General features: G+C 53.1%; 1 protein-coding gene across 9 annotated transcripts in view; it reads left to right on the forward strand.

Moving 5' to 3' along the window:
* The first annotated feature begins 282 nt into the window (after positions 1–282).
* Positions 283–17,490, forward strand: part of SCARA3 (scavenger receptor class A member 3) — a 35,517-nt gene continuing 18,309 nt past the window's right edge. Inside the window, exons 1-3 of one of the 9 annotated variants that reach the window (XM_043542024.1) lie at positions 283–404; positions 6,148–6,215; positions 17,249–17,305. In XM_043542024.1, coding sequence (XP_043397959.1) covers positions 6,209–6,215; positions 17,249–17,305 — 64 coding nt within the window. In that variant the 5' untranslated portion in view covers positions 283–404; positions 6,148–6,208. Of the gene's footprint in view, positions 405–5,684; positions 6,216–16,860; positions 17,455–17,490 lie in introns of those variants that run through there. The other 8 variants (XM_043542021.1, XM_043542023.1, XM_043542025.1 and 5 more) reach the window with 8 other exon arrangements.

Here is a 17,490-nt window from a genome sequence, read left to right on the forward strand (position 1 = left end):
GGATGATGCTACGCTGTGCTCCTTCTTCCTGCTCCCTTTTCCCCCCAACAGACGGCTCAGGAAGAGCTTCCCCCCCGTTGGGAAGGGGGAAACTAAGGCCCAGAGTTAGTGGTAGGGCTGGAAATAGAACCCAGGAGTCCTGCCCTCCCCGTCCCCCCATTAACCGCAAACCCATTCAGGCCTCTCTCTACCAACTACATCTTCTCTTCTCCCTCCTCCTCCCTTCTTTCTCTACCCACAGCCTCCTCCCTTCTCCTCCATCCTCCCATGGCCACCAGCCGTCTCCACACAGTGTCCCCAGTGGGACCCCCACCAGTCTCTTTGCTGTGTGCATCACCTCCAGAGGCCTGTCTCCCTCCTCACAGCTTGTCCAGCCAGATCCTGGCTCCGTTTGGGGCTAGCAGGTAAGTTGTGCTCCTCCTTCCCAGCTGCCTGCCCTTCTGTAATGAGAGGCTAAGGGGGGCGGGGAGGTTGGGGGCGGAATGGCACAGCAGCCCTTGGGAGGTGGGTGGCTCATTCCCAGGTGAATGAAGTCCTGGAACAGCCTTCCAAGGTGAGCAATGGGGGCAAAAACCTAACTGGCTTCAAGACTCAGCTTGATAAGCTGATGGAGGGGATGGGATGACGAGATGGCCTACAGCGGCATGTGGCCCGTCAGCGACAGCTAGTAGCAAATATCCCCAGTGGCCAGAGATAGGTCACTGTATGTGGAGGGCTCTTAGTTACTACAGAGAATTCTTTCCTAGGTATCCGGCTGGTGGGGCTTGCAGACTTGCCCAGGGTCTAACTGGTCGCTGTATTTGGAGTCAGATCGGCAGAGATTGTTTGTTGTTTTTTCTTTCCTCTGCATGTGGGCTCACTTGCAGGTTTAAACTAGCGTAAATGGGGGATTCTCTGTAACTTGAAGTCTTGACATCACGATTTGAGGACTTCAGTGACTCAGCCAGAGGTTGTGGGTCTATTATAGGAGGGGGTGGGTGAGGTTTTCTGGCCTGCCATGTGCAGGAGGTCAGACCAGATGATCTTGATGGTCCCTTCTGGCCTTAACATTTGAATCTGAGTCACAGTTCAGGGTAACTGCATCTGTACTTCACGCTTATAGGCACCGACTGTTGGGCTTCTGATTCCTAGCCAGCACCTCTCTTGGGCGGAGACCGCTGTTCCCGCTAAGCTGTGTGCGTGTGCGCGCACACAGATCCTAAAGCCTGTGCACACGGCGAAACACCGCGCACACAAACATTTGCACAGAAGCACAACAGTTTGCACAGAAGAAATTTTTTGCTCACACGGCCTGTCAAAAATTAGAGGGAACATTGGTGGAGACCCACATCTCTCTCCCTCCTGACCGAGGTTTTTCCAGGCTGCACAGTTCCCTGCCTACACTGTGATATCCCCAGCAAGCCAGACTGCCTAAACAGCCCAGTGTCTACACTTTGCTCTCTCTTCGGAGGCCATAAAGAGCATAATTGCCCCCAGTTAGAAGTGACCACCCCGCCCTTTCTAAGCAAGTGCCTTTATTCTTAAGGTGAAAGCATTACCAAGAGAACATAGTAAAAAGACTCAAAGAACCTACACACGTGCTAACGGGCTTACCAAAGATCACCCCGATTCCAACAAGGGCTCTGGGAAGAGTCAGTCCTTCCAGCCCCACCACAGGGTTTTGCTGTGGCTGCAAGTTTGCAACAGCCTCAACTCAGATTAGTTGGGCCACTTGGCCTGTTTCTTTATATCACCTGGACCGTTGATCTTTAGGAACAGGTAATCCGCAGACAATTGCCCTCATCAGGGGGTAGCTTCAAAGCCTGAGTTTTTGCGTAACTGGAGGTGGGAATTTGCATTTGCATTCGCCTCCCGCTAGACTTTCCCCAGGCACTTCATACTCTTTGTCCCCAAAGTCCCTCTTGTCACTGTCGAATCATTTGAAGTTCAGAACGCTTCCCAGAGTTCATGTCCCATTGATCCCCTGCAGAAAGGTTACTTACGATCCTCGCCCACAATAAAACAAACCCTTTGTATTTAGCACAGTGGACTCCAAAGAGATTTAAACATCATTCAATAAGGTTTTCCAAGCAGATTGCAGGAAACTGCCCCTTCTGTCACTCCGGGCAGGACTGCGGACAGGGGACGCTTGGCAGGTGCTCGGAGGCTACACGTGGCTTTTTAACCCTTCCCATCTCTCTGCTGCACCACTTATTTTTCCAGTCTTGCTGCCCTTTCTCCTGCCCCACCCTTTGCCCAGCCTGCTTCCGGCACTTTCCCAGACTGGGAGGACTAGGTGTGGTTGAAGCTGTTGGTAAATTTCATAATGTAACCCACATATAGGCTTATTTTAACTAGAGGGTTGCATTAGGGGGCCTATAAATTGCCCTGGCCCTGGGGCTAGCTGAACTGGGTTATAACCTGGCAGTGAAGCGACTGGGCCAAGAGAATATATAGGGCCTAATGCCATCCCTAATTAGCATAAATACCACATGTGAGTGGGGCCTGATGGCACCTGTGTATAGGCTTGTGGTGTATAATGGTGCTTTACGGTACGGGATCAAGTCAGCACATTCTGGCCAAACACTGCAGGAATCTGGGAACACTTGGATGAAACTCTGCCGGTAAACTCCCCAGCTCAGGCTTTGGTCTATAATGACCTAGAACTGGATTGATTCCCCCAGTGCAGCTCTCCTCCCCTGGCTCCTGAGGGAGCTTGGGGTTGCATCTGGATCTCGGTCACGGGGTTGGCTAAGCGTGCATCTCTTGGGAGATGGCTCCCTGGGCTGTTAGGGGTAGCATGCCCCTAAGTCATGGGTTCAAATCTAACCCAGCTTTGGCATCATGCAGCAGCTATTGATCAGGCAAAATTAGTGGAGTCTTGTTCGGGCCCAAGGAGAGAGGTGTCTGAGGCCTATAACTTCAGCAGATTTAGGTGCCTGAATCATGGGATTAGAAGGGACCTCGAGAGGTCATCTGGTCCAGTCCCCTGCACTCATGACAGGACTAAGTATTAGACCATCCCTGACAGGTGTTTGTCCAACCAGCTCTTAAAAATTTCCAGTGCTGGAGATTCCACAACCCGCCTAGGCAATTTATTCCAGTGCTTAACCACCCTGACAGTTAGGAAGTTTTTCCTAAAATCCAACCTAACCCCCCCTTGCTGCAGTTTAAGCCCATTGCTTCTTGTCCTCTCCTCAGAGGTTAAGAAGACCAATTTTTCTCTCTCCTCCTTGTAACAATCTTTTATGTACTTGAAAACTGCTCTCATGTCCCCTTTCAGTCTTCTCTTCTCCAGACTAAACAAACCCAGTTTTTTTCAATCTTCCCTCACGGGTCATGTTTTCTAGACCTTTCATCATTTTTGTTGCTCTTCTCTGGCCTTTCTCCAATTTGTCCACATTCTTCCTGAAATGTGGGGCCCAGAACTAAACACGATACTCCAGCTGAGGCCTAATCAGTGCGGAGTAGAGCAGCAGAATTACTTCTCCTGTCTTGCTTACAACACTCCTGCTAATACATCCCAGAATGATGTTCGCTTTTTTTTCAACAGCGTTACACTGTTGACTCATATTTAGCTCGTGGTCCACTGTGACCCCCAGATCCCTTTCCGCAGTTCTCCTTCCTAGACATTTTGTATGTGTGCAACTGATTGTTCCTTCCTAAGTGGGGTACTTTGCATTTGTCCTTATTGAATTTCATCCTATTTACTTAACACCATTTCTCCAGTTTGTCCAGATCACTTTGAATTTTAATCCTATCCTCTAAAGCACTTGCAACCCTGCCCAGCTTGGCATCGTCTGCAAACTTTATAAGTGTACTCTCTATGCCATTATCTAAATCAATGGACGTTAAGTGCCTAAATACCGTTGAGGATCAGAGTGGAACTGCCCAGCCCCTTGCACCATCTCAGGCATGGAGCATGCTCAGCCCTAGAGCAGGGTCCCTCCGGTGGGGAAGCCCGTGCTGCCCATGCTGTGTCAGGGGCCTTCAGTCTGCAGGGCCATCAAGCGAGCGCTGGTCTTGAAAGGCTGCGTTCTGTGCTCTCGCTTCCCTTTCCCGCAGCAGAGGGCAGCACGGGGTGATGCAGCCCTTCTCGGGTCTGGCTCCAAGGCTAGTGAGAAGCATGCAGAGACAGCATCCGCCTCTTTGCCTGGCTCCCATCGACCCCGCTACCGTGGCGCTCCTCACTTGCAAATGGGGTCAGGCATCCACTGGGACCCTGCCCAGAGCTAGGAGGGCTTGCTGTGCCCAAGGTGCCGGCCCAGAGACACCAGCACCCCAAATAGGAAGTTTAGGATTCCCTGACTGTGGAGTCCAGGCCAGGGCTTAGGGAGACCCTGCGTGGTGACACCAGGCAGCACGAATCATGAGTCAGAGAGAGTCACCAAGTCTCCCTGTGCCCTGCACCCCTGGTAGAGTCATTACAGCCCAGCCCCAGCTCTTCACCGCCATGGGGGCTGCTATCTGCGTCACCACCTGGAGTTCTCAGCCCGGTCCCCCACGTCCCCCAAGCTGCCTAGGACCCCATTGTTCAGAATTCTGTGGGCCCCTGCCCGGGATCCCTTGGTGTTGCTGCAGTACACCAGGGGCCTTGGTGGCTGGGCCGTCTGGGGTCAAAGTCCCCGCCAGAGTGCCTCCAGATCCGACCGTTTCCCGTGGCCACGGTGCGCTCGCTGGCCCGAGCTGTCGTCGACGGAGGGGTCAGACCGGCTCTGCCTCGTGAAGTGCTCTGGGACTTAGACCCCCAGGAAATAACGCCATTGCCCTGCATTCTTCTTCCTGTGCTTTGTGCGCTTGCCATGACTTGCTACAGACCCAGCGACTCTAATTCCTGGGGGGTCCCTTCCCAACCAGAAGGGCCCGTTTTTAGACGCACCCTTGGATGCCATCGCCACCCCCAGCAAGTATTGGCAGGGCCTTGGTGAGGCACTCCAGACGGGGACTGCTCAGAGCAGGGAATCCTAGAAACCTGAAACCACGGGGTTAGAAGGGACCGCAAGGGTCATGTAGTCAACCCCCCTGCCGAGGTGCAGGATTTGTTGTCTACAAGACACTGGGACTCACTTCCAAACTGGTTTGGGTGCAAGCTGCCCGTTCCCGAAAAGCCGTTGCTAAACGCTGGTGACCGAGAGCAGCAGATGTGGGAGCCGCTCAGCAGGTGAGGAACTGAAGCTGCCCATTCTCTGCGTGCCAGCCCCTCCGCTCACTTGCTAACCAAACATGGCAGCAGCAGCGAAAGGCTTAATGCGGCTCCACTTTCCCCGTCTCTGTGACCGACAGACCCAGCACCCCAGAGCTGAACATCGTTCCCCCAAATGCCCCGTTGGCCCCTATTTCTATAAATGGACTGACGCAGGAACCCAGGTCGGGAAACGTGCCCTCCCCGAGCCAGGTGCCAGCTTCACTTAGGATCTGGCCCCTATGGTTGGCAGGACCAGCATCACTGACCCAGCTCCCTCCCCCCTGAATTTGGGTCTGAACTGGATCCCAACTGTCCCCGATTTCTGTAGATGGGCAGACCCAGCCCCCTGGCTCCAAACGCTCCTGCACTTTTGTAGATGCTCAGAGCCAACCGAACTTTGCAGCTAGCTAAACCCCAGCTCTGGGGAGGCCCGTTCCCCACCCCAATCCCCACCCCAGCTGCCCCCGCCCCGTTCCTCCCACACAGCAGAGTCCCCGCTCTTTGCTGGAGCCTGGACATTTGTTAGCAATTAGGACTGGCGGGAGGGAGCGGGGAGCAGCCTGTCTTCTCCAGCACATACTTTGTGTGTCGTATTCCGGTGGGCGAGCTCGGGCGGAGAGAACTCCGACGCTGGCTCGCCCCAGCCAGCCCCCCAGGCCGCGGCCATGGGAGGAGTGGAGGCTGCCGGGGGAGACGGCGGGGCACGGACCCGCTTCTCGGGCTGGTTTTGAAATAGCGAGGAAGTTGATCTGGGCTGCCGACCAAGGAGCAAGAGAGAGAGAGAGAGGAAAGGGGGAGCCGGGAGGAGCCAGGATCATGCACTCGGCTCGTTGAAGCCAAGCAGGCCAGACGGGGATGCCCACGAGGAGAGGCGACCCCGGCTCAGAGCACTAAGGGGGGTACGTGTCGGCAGGGAGGCGGCTGTGGGGCCTTTCCCATCCAGGGGCTGATCAGCCTCCCTTCCTGGGCGTTCCTCTCCCCAGAACCCGCTTGCTTGGACGGAGCAGCAGCTCCCGGCCCCTCCGTGCCCCTGGCGAGAGGACCATGAAAGGTGAGTTCTGCACCCGGGTACAGCAGCCCCTGCAAGGCACAAGGTGCCCTTTTGTCTCCTGGCTGCCCCGGGCGAGGTGGGAGTGTCCAGCCCGGGGTTAAGGGGACCGGGGAGGCAGCTGGCCGGGAATGGACCCAGTGAATTGGGGATGCTGAAAGTGGGGTGGTTGAGGAGAGACAGATTCACAGATCCCGAGGCCGGAAGGGACCCCCTGCTCTGAGCCTTCCTGTCTAACACAGGCCAGAGAACCTTCCTCGGTATAGACATTGCATTGAATTCAGATACAGAATTGGGGACAGCAAGGGGGACAGACAGGGGTCGGGGAGAGAGCATTTGGGAGCAGAGAGGGGAGGGGACAAGGGATAGTTTTGTGGTATAAGGTGGGGAAGGGGCTGAGACACTGGGGTCAGGAGCTGAGAAATCCCCTCCGACCAGCCCCTCACTGTCCCAACCCCCCTGCTCCATCTGCCTGTGGCAGGATCCTGAAGAGGGAGCCCCCAGCGCGGATCCAGGGCGTCCCCCATCCCTGTGCCAAGGACGTCATCCCTTCAGTGCTGTGTGTGTCCACGGGGACTGGTGCAGGATCAGCCATGCGAGGAGCTGCCTCCCCGTCCCCCAGGGCCAGCCGCTGCCCTCCCCACCCCCGTCAGCCCTGCCTGTGTGCCACCGAGCAGTGGTGAGCAAGGATGCTGTGCTCTGGTGCTGCACACCATCCACGCTGCCTAGAGGGATTCATCCTTCCTGGTGCGCAGGAGAGCATATGGCAGGCTGCCAGCTCCGGGACGGGGATTGGGAGTGAGTTTGTTCCGGGCCTGGGAGGATGGAAGCTTCTCCGATTGCATCTTAGCTCACGGGGATTTCTGAGTGCCCGCCTGGCAGCCCCCTGTATCCGCTGATGGCGCTGCAGTATCTTCACCCCTGCTCAGAGACACTGGAGAGCATTGCGACCCGGGGGGGGGAGGGGGCCTTAGGGGGCTAGGTGGCGGGTTTGCAAGGTCCTAAAGCCGCAGTTTCCCTGCCCAGGAAGGTTAATACAGGAGAAAGGGTTTGTGATGGTAACATGCTTGGATGCCGTGATAATGGGGGCCGGGTAAGGACCCGACAGCCACATGGGAGGGTTGGCTCCGCCTTTTGTCTTTTCAAGGCAGATAAACTGAGGTCCATGCAGCATGATCCCTCCACCCCGGAGCGGGCTGCCCTGCCTGCATACAATGTGTAAAGCTTGCTAGGGTCAAGGGCAGAGTTTAGGATGATGGCGGTGGCTGATTCTCATCGGAGCGGGTCCAGCCATTCCCCCACCCCCCCGCAACTATAATGCCGGCCACGGAGAAATGCCGTGCCCCAGGTGCTGGGAGGCAGCATGGGCACGTTCCAAACTGGCCGCCCAGAAATAACCATCCGAGGGCTGAGAGTTCCAGCTAAACTGTAAACTCGCTGCCCGGTGCACTCCATCAGATGGCAAATATTTGAGCCGCTCGCCACGATGGTGCGTGTGTGATGGAGAGTCAGAGGGCAGCTTTCCTGCCTTGGCAAATGACACGCATGGCCGGGCTCCGACAGCCCCTGTGTAAAGGAGAGGGAGTTTTTTAAACTGGTGCTAAATGCAACCCTGTCAGAGGCTGAAATTCAGGCCCCGTTGAATATCTGTTTGCAAAGTCTGTGGAGTCACACATGGAAACCTGGGTTAATTTAGCGCTCGAGAGCATTTGCTCAGAACACTGCAAGCATTAACTAGGAATCAGGAGCACAGGTCTGGAAAACCTGCCTTACAATGAAAGGATTCAGGAGCTTGCTCTGTTTAGTTCATGGAAGGGAAAGCTCAGAGGTGACCAAGTCAGGGTCTGTATGTTCCTACTCAGGGGGAAGATCTTTGATATTAGGGGGCCCTTCAAGCTACTGGTAAAGGCAGAACAAAGTCTAATGACTAGGGGTTGAAGTTAAAGCCAATTCAAGGATAATTAACCTTTGGAATGATTTACCAAGGGTTGGTAGTGCATTCATAGAATCATAGAAATTTGGGACTGGAAAGGACCTTGGGAGGTCATCTAGTCCAGTGCCCTGCACTGAGGCAGGACTACGTATTATCTAGACCAGAGGTTCTCAAACTTCATTGCATCTTGACCGCCTTTTGACAATAAAAATTACGACATCGCCCCGGGAGGGGGGAACCGAAGCCTGAGCCAGCCTGAGCCCCAGGTTGAGGGGGGACACACGGATGGACAAATCTGAAGCCCAAGGGCGTCAGTCCCAGGCAGGGGCCTGTAATCTGAGTCCTGATGCCCAGGGCTAAAGCCCTCAGGCTTCGGCCCCGCACAGTGGTGCTCGGGCTTCAGCGTCAGCCCCAGACCCCAGCAAGTCTAAGCCAGATTTGGTGACCTCATTAACATGGGGTCGTTTGAGAACTGCTCATCTAGATCATCCCTGCCACGCATAGGCGCTGTCTCTGTGGGTGCTCCAGGGCTGGAGCACCCATGGGGAAAAATTAGTGGGTGCTCTGCACCCACCGGCAGCCAAGCTCCCCACCCTCCGGTGCCCCACTTCCTCCTTCCCCCCTGAGCACGCGTGTCGCCGCTCCTCCACCTATCTCCCAGTGCTTCCCGCCCGGCCGCCGCCAAACAGCTGTTTGGCGGCATGCTGGGAGGGACAGGAATGCGGCGTGCTCAGGGGAGGAGGCGGGGAAGACGCGAGGCCGGGATTTGGGGAAGGAGTCGGAATAGGGGCAGGGAGGGGGCAGAGTTGGGGTGGGGACTTTGGGGAAGGGGTTGGAATGGGGGCAGGGGTGGAGTCGGGGGGGAGGCAAGGGCAATGGGGGGTTGAGCACCCACCGGCGGGAGCAGAAGTTGGCGCCTATGTCTAACCTGCTCTTAAAAACCTCCCTTGACAGAGATTCCACAGTCTCCCTCAGCAATTTATTTCAGTGCTTAGCTACCCTGACAGGAAGTTTTTCCTAATGTCCAACCTAAGTCTCCCTTGCTGCAATTGAAGCCCATTGCTTCTTGTCCTGTCCTCAGTGAATAAGGAGAACAATTTATCACCCTCCTCTGTGTACATACTTAAAGACCATTATCATGTCCCGCCTCAATGTTCTCTTCTCCAGACTAAACAAACCCAACTTTTTCAATCTTCCCTTGTAGGTCATGTTTTCTAGATCTTTAATCATGTTTGTTGGTATTATCCGCACACTTTATCAGTGTACTCTCTCTGCCATTATCCAAATAATTTCTGGAGATATTGAACAGAACCAGACCCAGAATAGATCCCTGTGGGACCCCACTCATTATGCCCTTCCAGCCTGGCTTGGACTATTGATAACTACTCTCTGAGTATGATTTTCCAACCAGTTGTGTACCCACCTTATAGTAGCTCCATCTAGGTTGTATTTCCCTATTTTGCTCATGCGACAATCACATGAGACAGTATCAAAAGTCTTACTGAAGTCAAGAGAGATCATATCTCCATCACTGGCAATTTTTCACTCGCGAGTGGATGTTTTTTTAAACAGCTGGTCTAGTTCAGACAGGAAGTAGGGCCTGTGTGATGCAGCTCAGACTAGATGATCACAAAGGTCCCTGCTGGCTTTAAAATCTTCAATTCTCTGAGTCTAGGCAACATCCACACCCAACCCAATCCCAGTCGTCAGGCCCACTAGCATCGGGACACAGCCGGACCACTCACTCCCGCACGCTCCCTTCAATTCAACCAATAGGCAGCTTCAGTCAAAAAAGCAAATGGAATGCTGGGAATAATTAAGAAAGGGATAGAAATTAGGACACAAAATACCATGTTGCGTCTGTATAAATCCATGGGACTCCCACACCTTGAATACTGCATCCAGATATGGTCGCCCCATCTCAAAAAAGTTATATTGGAATTGGAAAAGGTTCAGAGAAGGGCAACAAAAATGATTGGGGTCTGGAATGGCTTCCGTATGAGGAGAGATTAATAAGACTGGGACTTTTCAGCTTGGATAAGAGACGGCTAATGGGAGATATGATAGAGGTCTATAAAATCATGACTGGTGTGGAGAAAGTAGATAAGGAAGTGTTGTTTACTACTCCTCATAACACAAGAACTAGGGGTCATCAAATGAAATTAGTAGGCAGCAGGTTTAAAACAAATAAAAGGAAGTATTTCTTCACACAACGCACAGTCAACCTGTGGAACTCCTTGCCAGAGGATGTTGTGAAGGCCAAGACTATAACAAGGGTCAAAAAAGAACTAGAGGATTCATGGAGGATAGGTCCATTCACCTGGCATTGGCCGCTGTCGGCAGACAGGATACTGGGCTAGATCGACCTTTGGTCTGACCCAGTAGGGCCGTTCTTATGTTCAGTGCACACATCAGAGGACTGAAAGTCACACTTAATAATCCTGACCTCCCACTGCTGCATTAATTATAGCTTAAGGACCGGTATTATCTTCAGACCACACTCCCAGCTTCTCCACATCCAATAAGTGAGCCAGAGAAGCAGTATAGAGTTGCAGGACTGCTCAGTGTCTCTCACCTTATCAGGAACATGGGTGTCTTCCATCGAATTTGCATGTATAGTTGACATGGACTCATGTGCACCATTTCATACGTGTTCATAATATGCTGTCCAAGTAAATAACAGAAGAACTAGGTCTGAGTTATGGTTGGGCATTGGCAAGTAAGTTGTCACTTGCTTGATGCTTTGCGTGTCCCATTTGTACAGTGTTCGGCTTGGCCTTCTCATTTGTGTTCCTGGATGGATGCAGAGAGAGGAGAAAGACCTGAGAGGGGAAGCATGCCTCGTGGTTAGGCCACATACAGGACATCTCAGCTGCTGGATTCTATTCACAGCCCTGCCACTGACCTTACTTTGTGGTCTTGGGCAAGTCATGCTCCCCCGTGCCTCAGTTTCCCCATCTATGAAATGGGGACAATGACACTGGCCTCCCAGTGGTGGGCTGGGAGGCTCCATGTTTCTCATAACAGCCCTTTGCCATCTTCCAGTGGCAGTGCTGTGGAAATGCAAAGTGTTATTCTTTGTGGTGGCAGTTTGCTTCTGGGATTTTTCAGATGCTAATGCTAAGAGGGACCCTTTATGATCATCTAGCCTGACCTCCTGAGAACCTCACCCAGTACTTTACACGTCCCATTACTGCTGGCGGGAATTGTCTGCAGAAATCCCTCTTCTCGCTCTGGCTATCTGCGGGGAGAGCACAGTCGGAGCTCTGCTGGAGGGGGCAGCTACGTTGTACCCCGGAATCTGTTACGGTTGGGTCTTGCTGGGGCAGGGCATCTGGCTCCAATGACCAAGGCAAAGCACCAGGGTTAATGCCAGGCAAACTGACCTCATGGCTCTCGGGTGATTACAACCCGCTGTGGCCTGGCCTCCCAGCTTGACACCGTGCCCTGACACCACTGAGAGGTGGGGTGTGTGCCCATTCGGGGCTGCAGGCTGCCTTGATGTTGTACACAGAGGGGGAACAGAAGGTGGAGGAGCGGGATGGCTGCGCAGGTGACTGTGAGCCATATGTGCACCCTAGGAAGGTCTCTGGTGAGATCACAGGAATCAACAGAGCACAAATCAATTGGCTTTTTGATTCAGTCACAACCACGAGACCACTTGCTGGGTTGTTTTGTTAAAAATACCTGACCGACTACACATTAATATAATCACACACAGGTTTAAAACCACAAAAAATAAAATCTTGTATACAAATAGTTTCCCCTCCCTTCCTGGGTGTTTGTTTGGTAACATTTGGCCTTGCTAGAGATCAGGTGTTGCAAAGAGAGACAGATGAAATGTTTGTGAAGGAGCCTGTGAATGTGCAGAACTCACCCAGTTTTGCGAGGGGTTATAAAGCCACACTTGGGCTGGGTACCCTCGTAATGTGGGTGTTATTAATCCACAGAGGATAAGCGCTTAGTACTGGTACCAGATGATGGAGTTACTCCTCTAGCTCAAGTCTGTGCTTTGGTGCTGAAGGTTGTTGGTTCAAACTAAGCTCTCGGACCACGGTGCAGGAGGGCTTTTCCATCTTGTGAACCTAGATCGGCGCAAACCTGCGACTGATTTATGGAGTCACATCAATTATATGCCTTGTTCTCAGCTCGCCTCGGGTTTACACTGGTGTAGCTCTTCTGATGTCAGTGGGGTTAGTTACTCGGGAATTACACAGGTATAACTGAGAACAGAATCAAGCCATGTGTCATTTTCAGTTCTGCATGGTTCATGAGTCGAGGGCCATGTGAGAAAATCTCCGCGGAATTTGTAAATCTCAAAACCTGCAGGTTTGACCGTTCCTGTAGAATGAATAGAAAGTAGCGTTGGTCACAGAATGAAAACAGTAACTCAGGTTTGCGAACCTACTCACAGGTAAACAACTGGCCTTTGTCCACAGAAAGCTATTGCAAATGTCACAGTGTTTCCTCGGTTATTTTTGTGCCTTTCTAGTTTTGATATGAAACCTGGGGATTTTGACGGAGTTTTTGCACTTTGAGATTAGAGCTTTGGGATGGAGCCAGCTGCAGATCAGAACTGCAGCAAGTTTTCATAACCCCCATATTGCAGAACTTCCCCGGGCCCTGGTTAAGGGAGAGAATCTTTTTTTAGCCTTTACAATTTCACTTCCAAGCAGTAAATTACAGATTGTTCTTTCTTCCTGATGGGTAGAATTCTGGCTTTGGCAGGGGATTCAGCCACTCAGCATGAAACTGACTCTCAGCTATTTGCATAGTGTGATCCTATTGGCTAAACCGTCCTGTTTCATGGTAATTACATCAAAGCCGTGAGATGTGGCTCTTTCATGTGCTAGAAATCTCAGTGGAATTTTTTTGGACATATCTGTTAAGTAAATTTGGTTACATCCAAGATTGACAGATGGTTCCTAGCCGTCATCTGACTTCCCTGGGCACTAGGACTGATCAGGAAAATCAATGTTCATGTAATTCCCTAATTGATTAGACATCTGTCTAGACCTTGGTAGCCAAGTGGGAAATTCCCATGTCCATGGAAAGACAGTAAAAATCCTAATTACATAAATCTCATTTAACCTCTGAGGTTTTTTCCCCCTACAGCCTGTAATTTCAAAGGTTTCAGAGTAACAGCCGTGTTAGTCTGTATTCGCAAAAAGAAGAGGAGTACTTGTGGCACCTTAGAGACTAACCAATTTATTTGAGCATGAGCTTTCGTGAGCTGTAGCTCACGAAAGCTCATGCTCAAATAAATTGGTTAGTCTCTAAGGTGCCACAAGTACTCCTCTTCTTTTTGTAATTTCAAAGAAACTCCAAAGCATCTTGTCAGAGTCAATGTAGCCTGTAACCTACCTATGACTGTACTCAGGGAGAATGCTAAGAATTGGGGTTCAGATCCAGAACAATGTACAAACTGTGCTCCAGATGGATGTTAATAAACACCACTTTTTATTACCTCCAGGGTGACATTCCAACCCTAATGGGGCACAGGTCATCTGTCAGCAAGGGCTGCTGCAGAAATGCATCCCATCCTTTGACTCTTTAAAGCACAACATCTTGTAATGAAGAAGCCTCTGGACATGGCGTTGTCTAAAGTAAGATACTTAGTCGGGATGAGGCTAAGCCAAAATCCTGTCTACGTTCAACATTCTCTCCCCAGCAGCCCTGGAGTTTAGTGGGAAGTGGTTTGAAAGCACAATCGGTATTTCACAGTTGGCTCTCCCGTGTTTCTGACATGCCAAGGCGAAACCCCTGTCCAACCACCCTCAGAACCCACTTCCGAACGTTACGGTTCAGGAAATATTTGGAAGCAGATTAGGCCTCATTAGTGCCTTTATTCAATGCAGCGACTCGATGATGAGGAGCTGAATTGTGCATATTATCTGCAGTGTCAGGGGAAATTAGACTCAGACGAGATCTCTTTTTTCCCCTTTCCTGTCCTGTGACCGTTCTCGTGTGAAACAAAACACGCTACAGAGGCAGTGAGTGGCCTGGATCGCTCCTTGTGTATTTCAGTCTTTCCTTGTCTCTATGATTAATTTACCAGCCTCTCTAGGTCAAGGGGAGAAAGGAAGATGTGTCATTCTTTCCTCAGGGTGCATGTGTTTGCCCATAACAGCATGTTGTACGTTACCAAGAGAGATGGATTTGGTTCAGATACAGGTGAGGTTTAGGGAGTCCCCTGTGATGAAATTTTGCAGGATTTCGGTTCCGTCCAACCCAGACCTGGGGAGCAGATCCTTGGGACAAGCCGGGCTAAGAAGCCTTTTGGGGGGCATAGCCAGAGGGACTTGACTGCATCTTCTCATTTGTGAACAATGCCACCACGTGTTCTGCCCTGCCCTTTGGTTCTGGATCTGACCCAGCAGGGCTGCCCGGGGTCTCAGTCTGCATGGGAGGAGAGCTCTGTAGATTCTGAATGAGAGAGGCTGGAATTAGTGGGGGATTTTGAAATGAGCCTTCCGCTTTCTAATGACGCTTTGAGGAGGACCCAGGTCAATGGGGCCAGACCCTCAGCTGCGCAGGTTCCCCTTGACACCCCAGACCCTCTCCACAGGACGGGTTGAAGCCTTGCTCCCTGCGCTGGTCAAGAACTTGGGGGTGATAACTTGAGCCCCTCGAGGAGTCAGGATGGGGCCCTCCATCTTTCAGCATGGGAGATACGCCAGGTTCTCCCCACCTGCTGTTTAACAAGAAACCCCAGTGGGCTGGTCCCTTCACAAACGCCTGCACTGTTCAGGGCTCAGTGGGAAGGAAGTGTTGGCTAGTGCACTGGGCTGGAACTCAGGAGATACGGTGTCTCTTCCTGGCTTTGCTGCGGCCTCTTGGGTGAGGTGCTGGATCTCTGTGTGTCTCTGGGCCCCAGCTATAAAATGGGGTTAATCATTCTGTCTTTTCTCCTTAGACTGTGAGATGGGCAGGGCAGGGCGTGTTCTTTACTGTGCATGTGAACAGCACCTAGCGCCCCTGATCTACAAGACAACACCTGGGCCAAATCCAGCCCTGGTGCCACGACTGGAGTTAAGGGCTGGCTCCAGCCCAGCCTATCAGCTGACCCCCTCCAACACCCCACTGGCCTGGCGTGGGAGTTTGTAACAGAAGGTCACATAATGAGGAGAGCAGATCAGAAGGGGCCGGGTGGCGGGCACATCAACCCTGTGGCTGCTGGAGGCCTCCGGTCAAATCCCGATTCATTCGCTGTGGGAATGTGGGTCTGGGTCGTGTCGAAGCCCTAGCAAACTTTTTGTCTGTTGCACAAACTCAGTATGTGATTGGCAGCCTCTGCCCAAGAACAACGGGAAGAGGGGGCTGCGGGTCAGGATTGAGAGGCACTGGCAGAGCTGAGGGTGGGGAGCCCCAGCTGGGGTAGCAGGGGCTGTGGGTCAGTGTCCATCCTGGGGCTGGTGTCCCAGAGTAGGACTATGTCAGGTCTGGTGTTCTCCCCCTCTCTGATGAGTGGCTTCAGCCCAGCAGGGGTGCTTCTCGTGGTTTATCTAGAGAGCACTGCCTTAGCTAGAAATATAAATGCCTCCTATTCGAGCAGATACTTAGCACTTATCTTTGTTGAGCTTCACAAAACATTCAGCTAGGGCAGTGTCCTGTCCCCACCAGTAACTGGTCCCAGCTGCTTCAGAGGAAGATGCAAGAAATGCCCTGGTGAGCAATTATGGAATAACTTGCCCAGAGGGGAAGTTTCTTCCCAACGTCCATCAGTCAGGGATTCCCCTGAAGCAGGAGAGTTTATATCCCTTATCCCTTTTTCTGTCCTGTCTAATGTACTGGGGTTATTCTCATTATCCATCTAAATGCACGAGGCTGCTAAGCCCTTGGCCTCAGTGCTATCTTGTGGCAAGGAGTTCCACAGGTTAATGTGCATCATGGGAAAGCCAGTCCTGAGGCTGGGAGCAAGGCTGTGTCTCCGGGAGGGGGGACCCAGACAGGGGTAAAGGGCCGGGGCTGAAGCCACAGCTGGGGGCTGGTGTGGGGCAAGGAGTGGAGCCCTGGGCCGGGGCCAGTAGCTGGGACCCCACATGCAGGGCCAAGAACTGAGCCCCGGCCGTGGGGCTGGGCGCGGGGCCCCAGGCATGGGGCCAGCGGTAGGGGAGCGGGGCCAGCGGCCGGGGCCCCAGGAGCAGAGCCCCGGGCACAGGGCCGGTAGTGGGGCAGTCCCTGGGAGCAGAGGCCTGGGAGCGGGGGTGGGGCTGGCATGGGGCCAGCGAGCGGGGGCCAGCGGCCAGCGACTGAGACCCAAGCCCCACATGAGGTGAGGGGTTGGGAAGCAGAGTGTGGGCGGGGGTCCAGGAGCAGAGCATAGGGGTAGGAAGCACCTCCAGGTTTTATGCACGGAGCCAGCAGCTGGGGAGTGGGGCCAGTGGCCCCACATAAAACATGGGGGTGCTGCAGCACCCCTTGCACCTCTACTTCTCGTGCATATGCCGGGAAAGCATCTTGCTCTCAGTAACCTGGGGTCAAAGATGCACATGAGCCCGAGTGCTTCCCCCGCAGTCCGGGATAGGCTCCAGTGCGTTGGAGTCAGGATCCCGGGATTAATCTAGCCCTTGATGGTTGCCAACAGGCCGAAGGGCTTTAGGACCCAGCAGATGTCTACAGGCAGAAGAGCAATGCTGGGAACAGGACAGGCTCCTTCCCTATTGCTGAGCCGAGCCGAAACCTGTGGGACTGCAGCTCGCTCTAGCTAACTGCAGCTGCTGGGAACGTGCGTCACTTGTTTAGAAACAAAGCGGAGCTCGGACGGTGTGTTTTCCAACGCAGCCTGCCTGTGCGTCTTCCCACCTTCCAAACCGCCTGGCTGGCCCGGGAGGAAGCTCGAGGGAACTGAGCCCAAAGGAGTTTATGGGAGAAAGGCCCAAAATAGATCATAACCATGGACCCAGCTTTGCACCTTCCACCGCCACCCGAATTCTGCTGCCCCTACTCAGGCCGAGTGGCATCTTATCCACTGGAGCTCTTTGTAGAGTAAGGGGCTACGCAGGGTGGGGACGGGTGGCACAATCTGGCCCTCTGCCGTCACGGCTAGTGATTCCGTGGAGCAAAGTCAGGGAAAGCTCTGAAGCATCTGCCTGTCTTTCAGAAGAAGACCTCATTGGAGAAGACGACGACATGCCATCCTTCAGATACAGACCAGACGGTGAGGGCACCGACCGGCCTGGGAAGTTCGGTGCATGCGAAGGCCCATCAGGTGTCGCCCACTCCATTCCCCGTGGTCAATGCAGGGATGCTCCCTAGGTGCTCGCTCCACATGGCAAGGCCCCGAGGCTGTGACTTTAATTAGCCCAGGTGCCCATAATTGAGGGGGAGAGAGGGAGGGAACCA

Source organism: Chelonia mydas, chromosome 3, assembly GCF_015237465.2.
Source record: "Chelonia mydas isolate rCheMyd1 chromosome 3, rCheMyd1.pri.v2, whole genome shotgun sequence".
Taxonomy (NCBI): Eukaryota; Metazoa; Chordata; order Testudines; family Cheloniidae; genus Chelonia; species Chelonia mydas.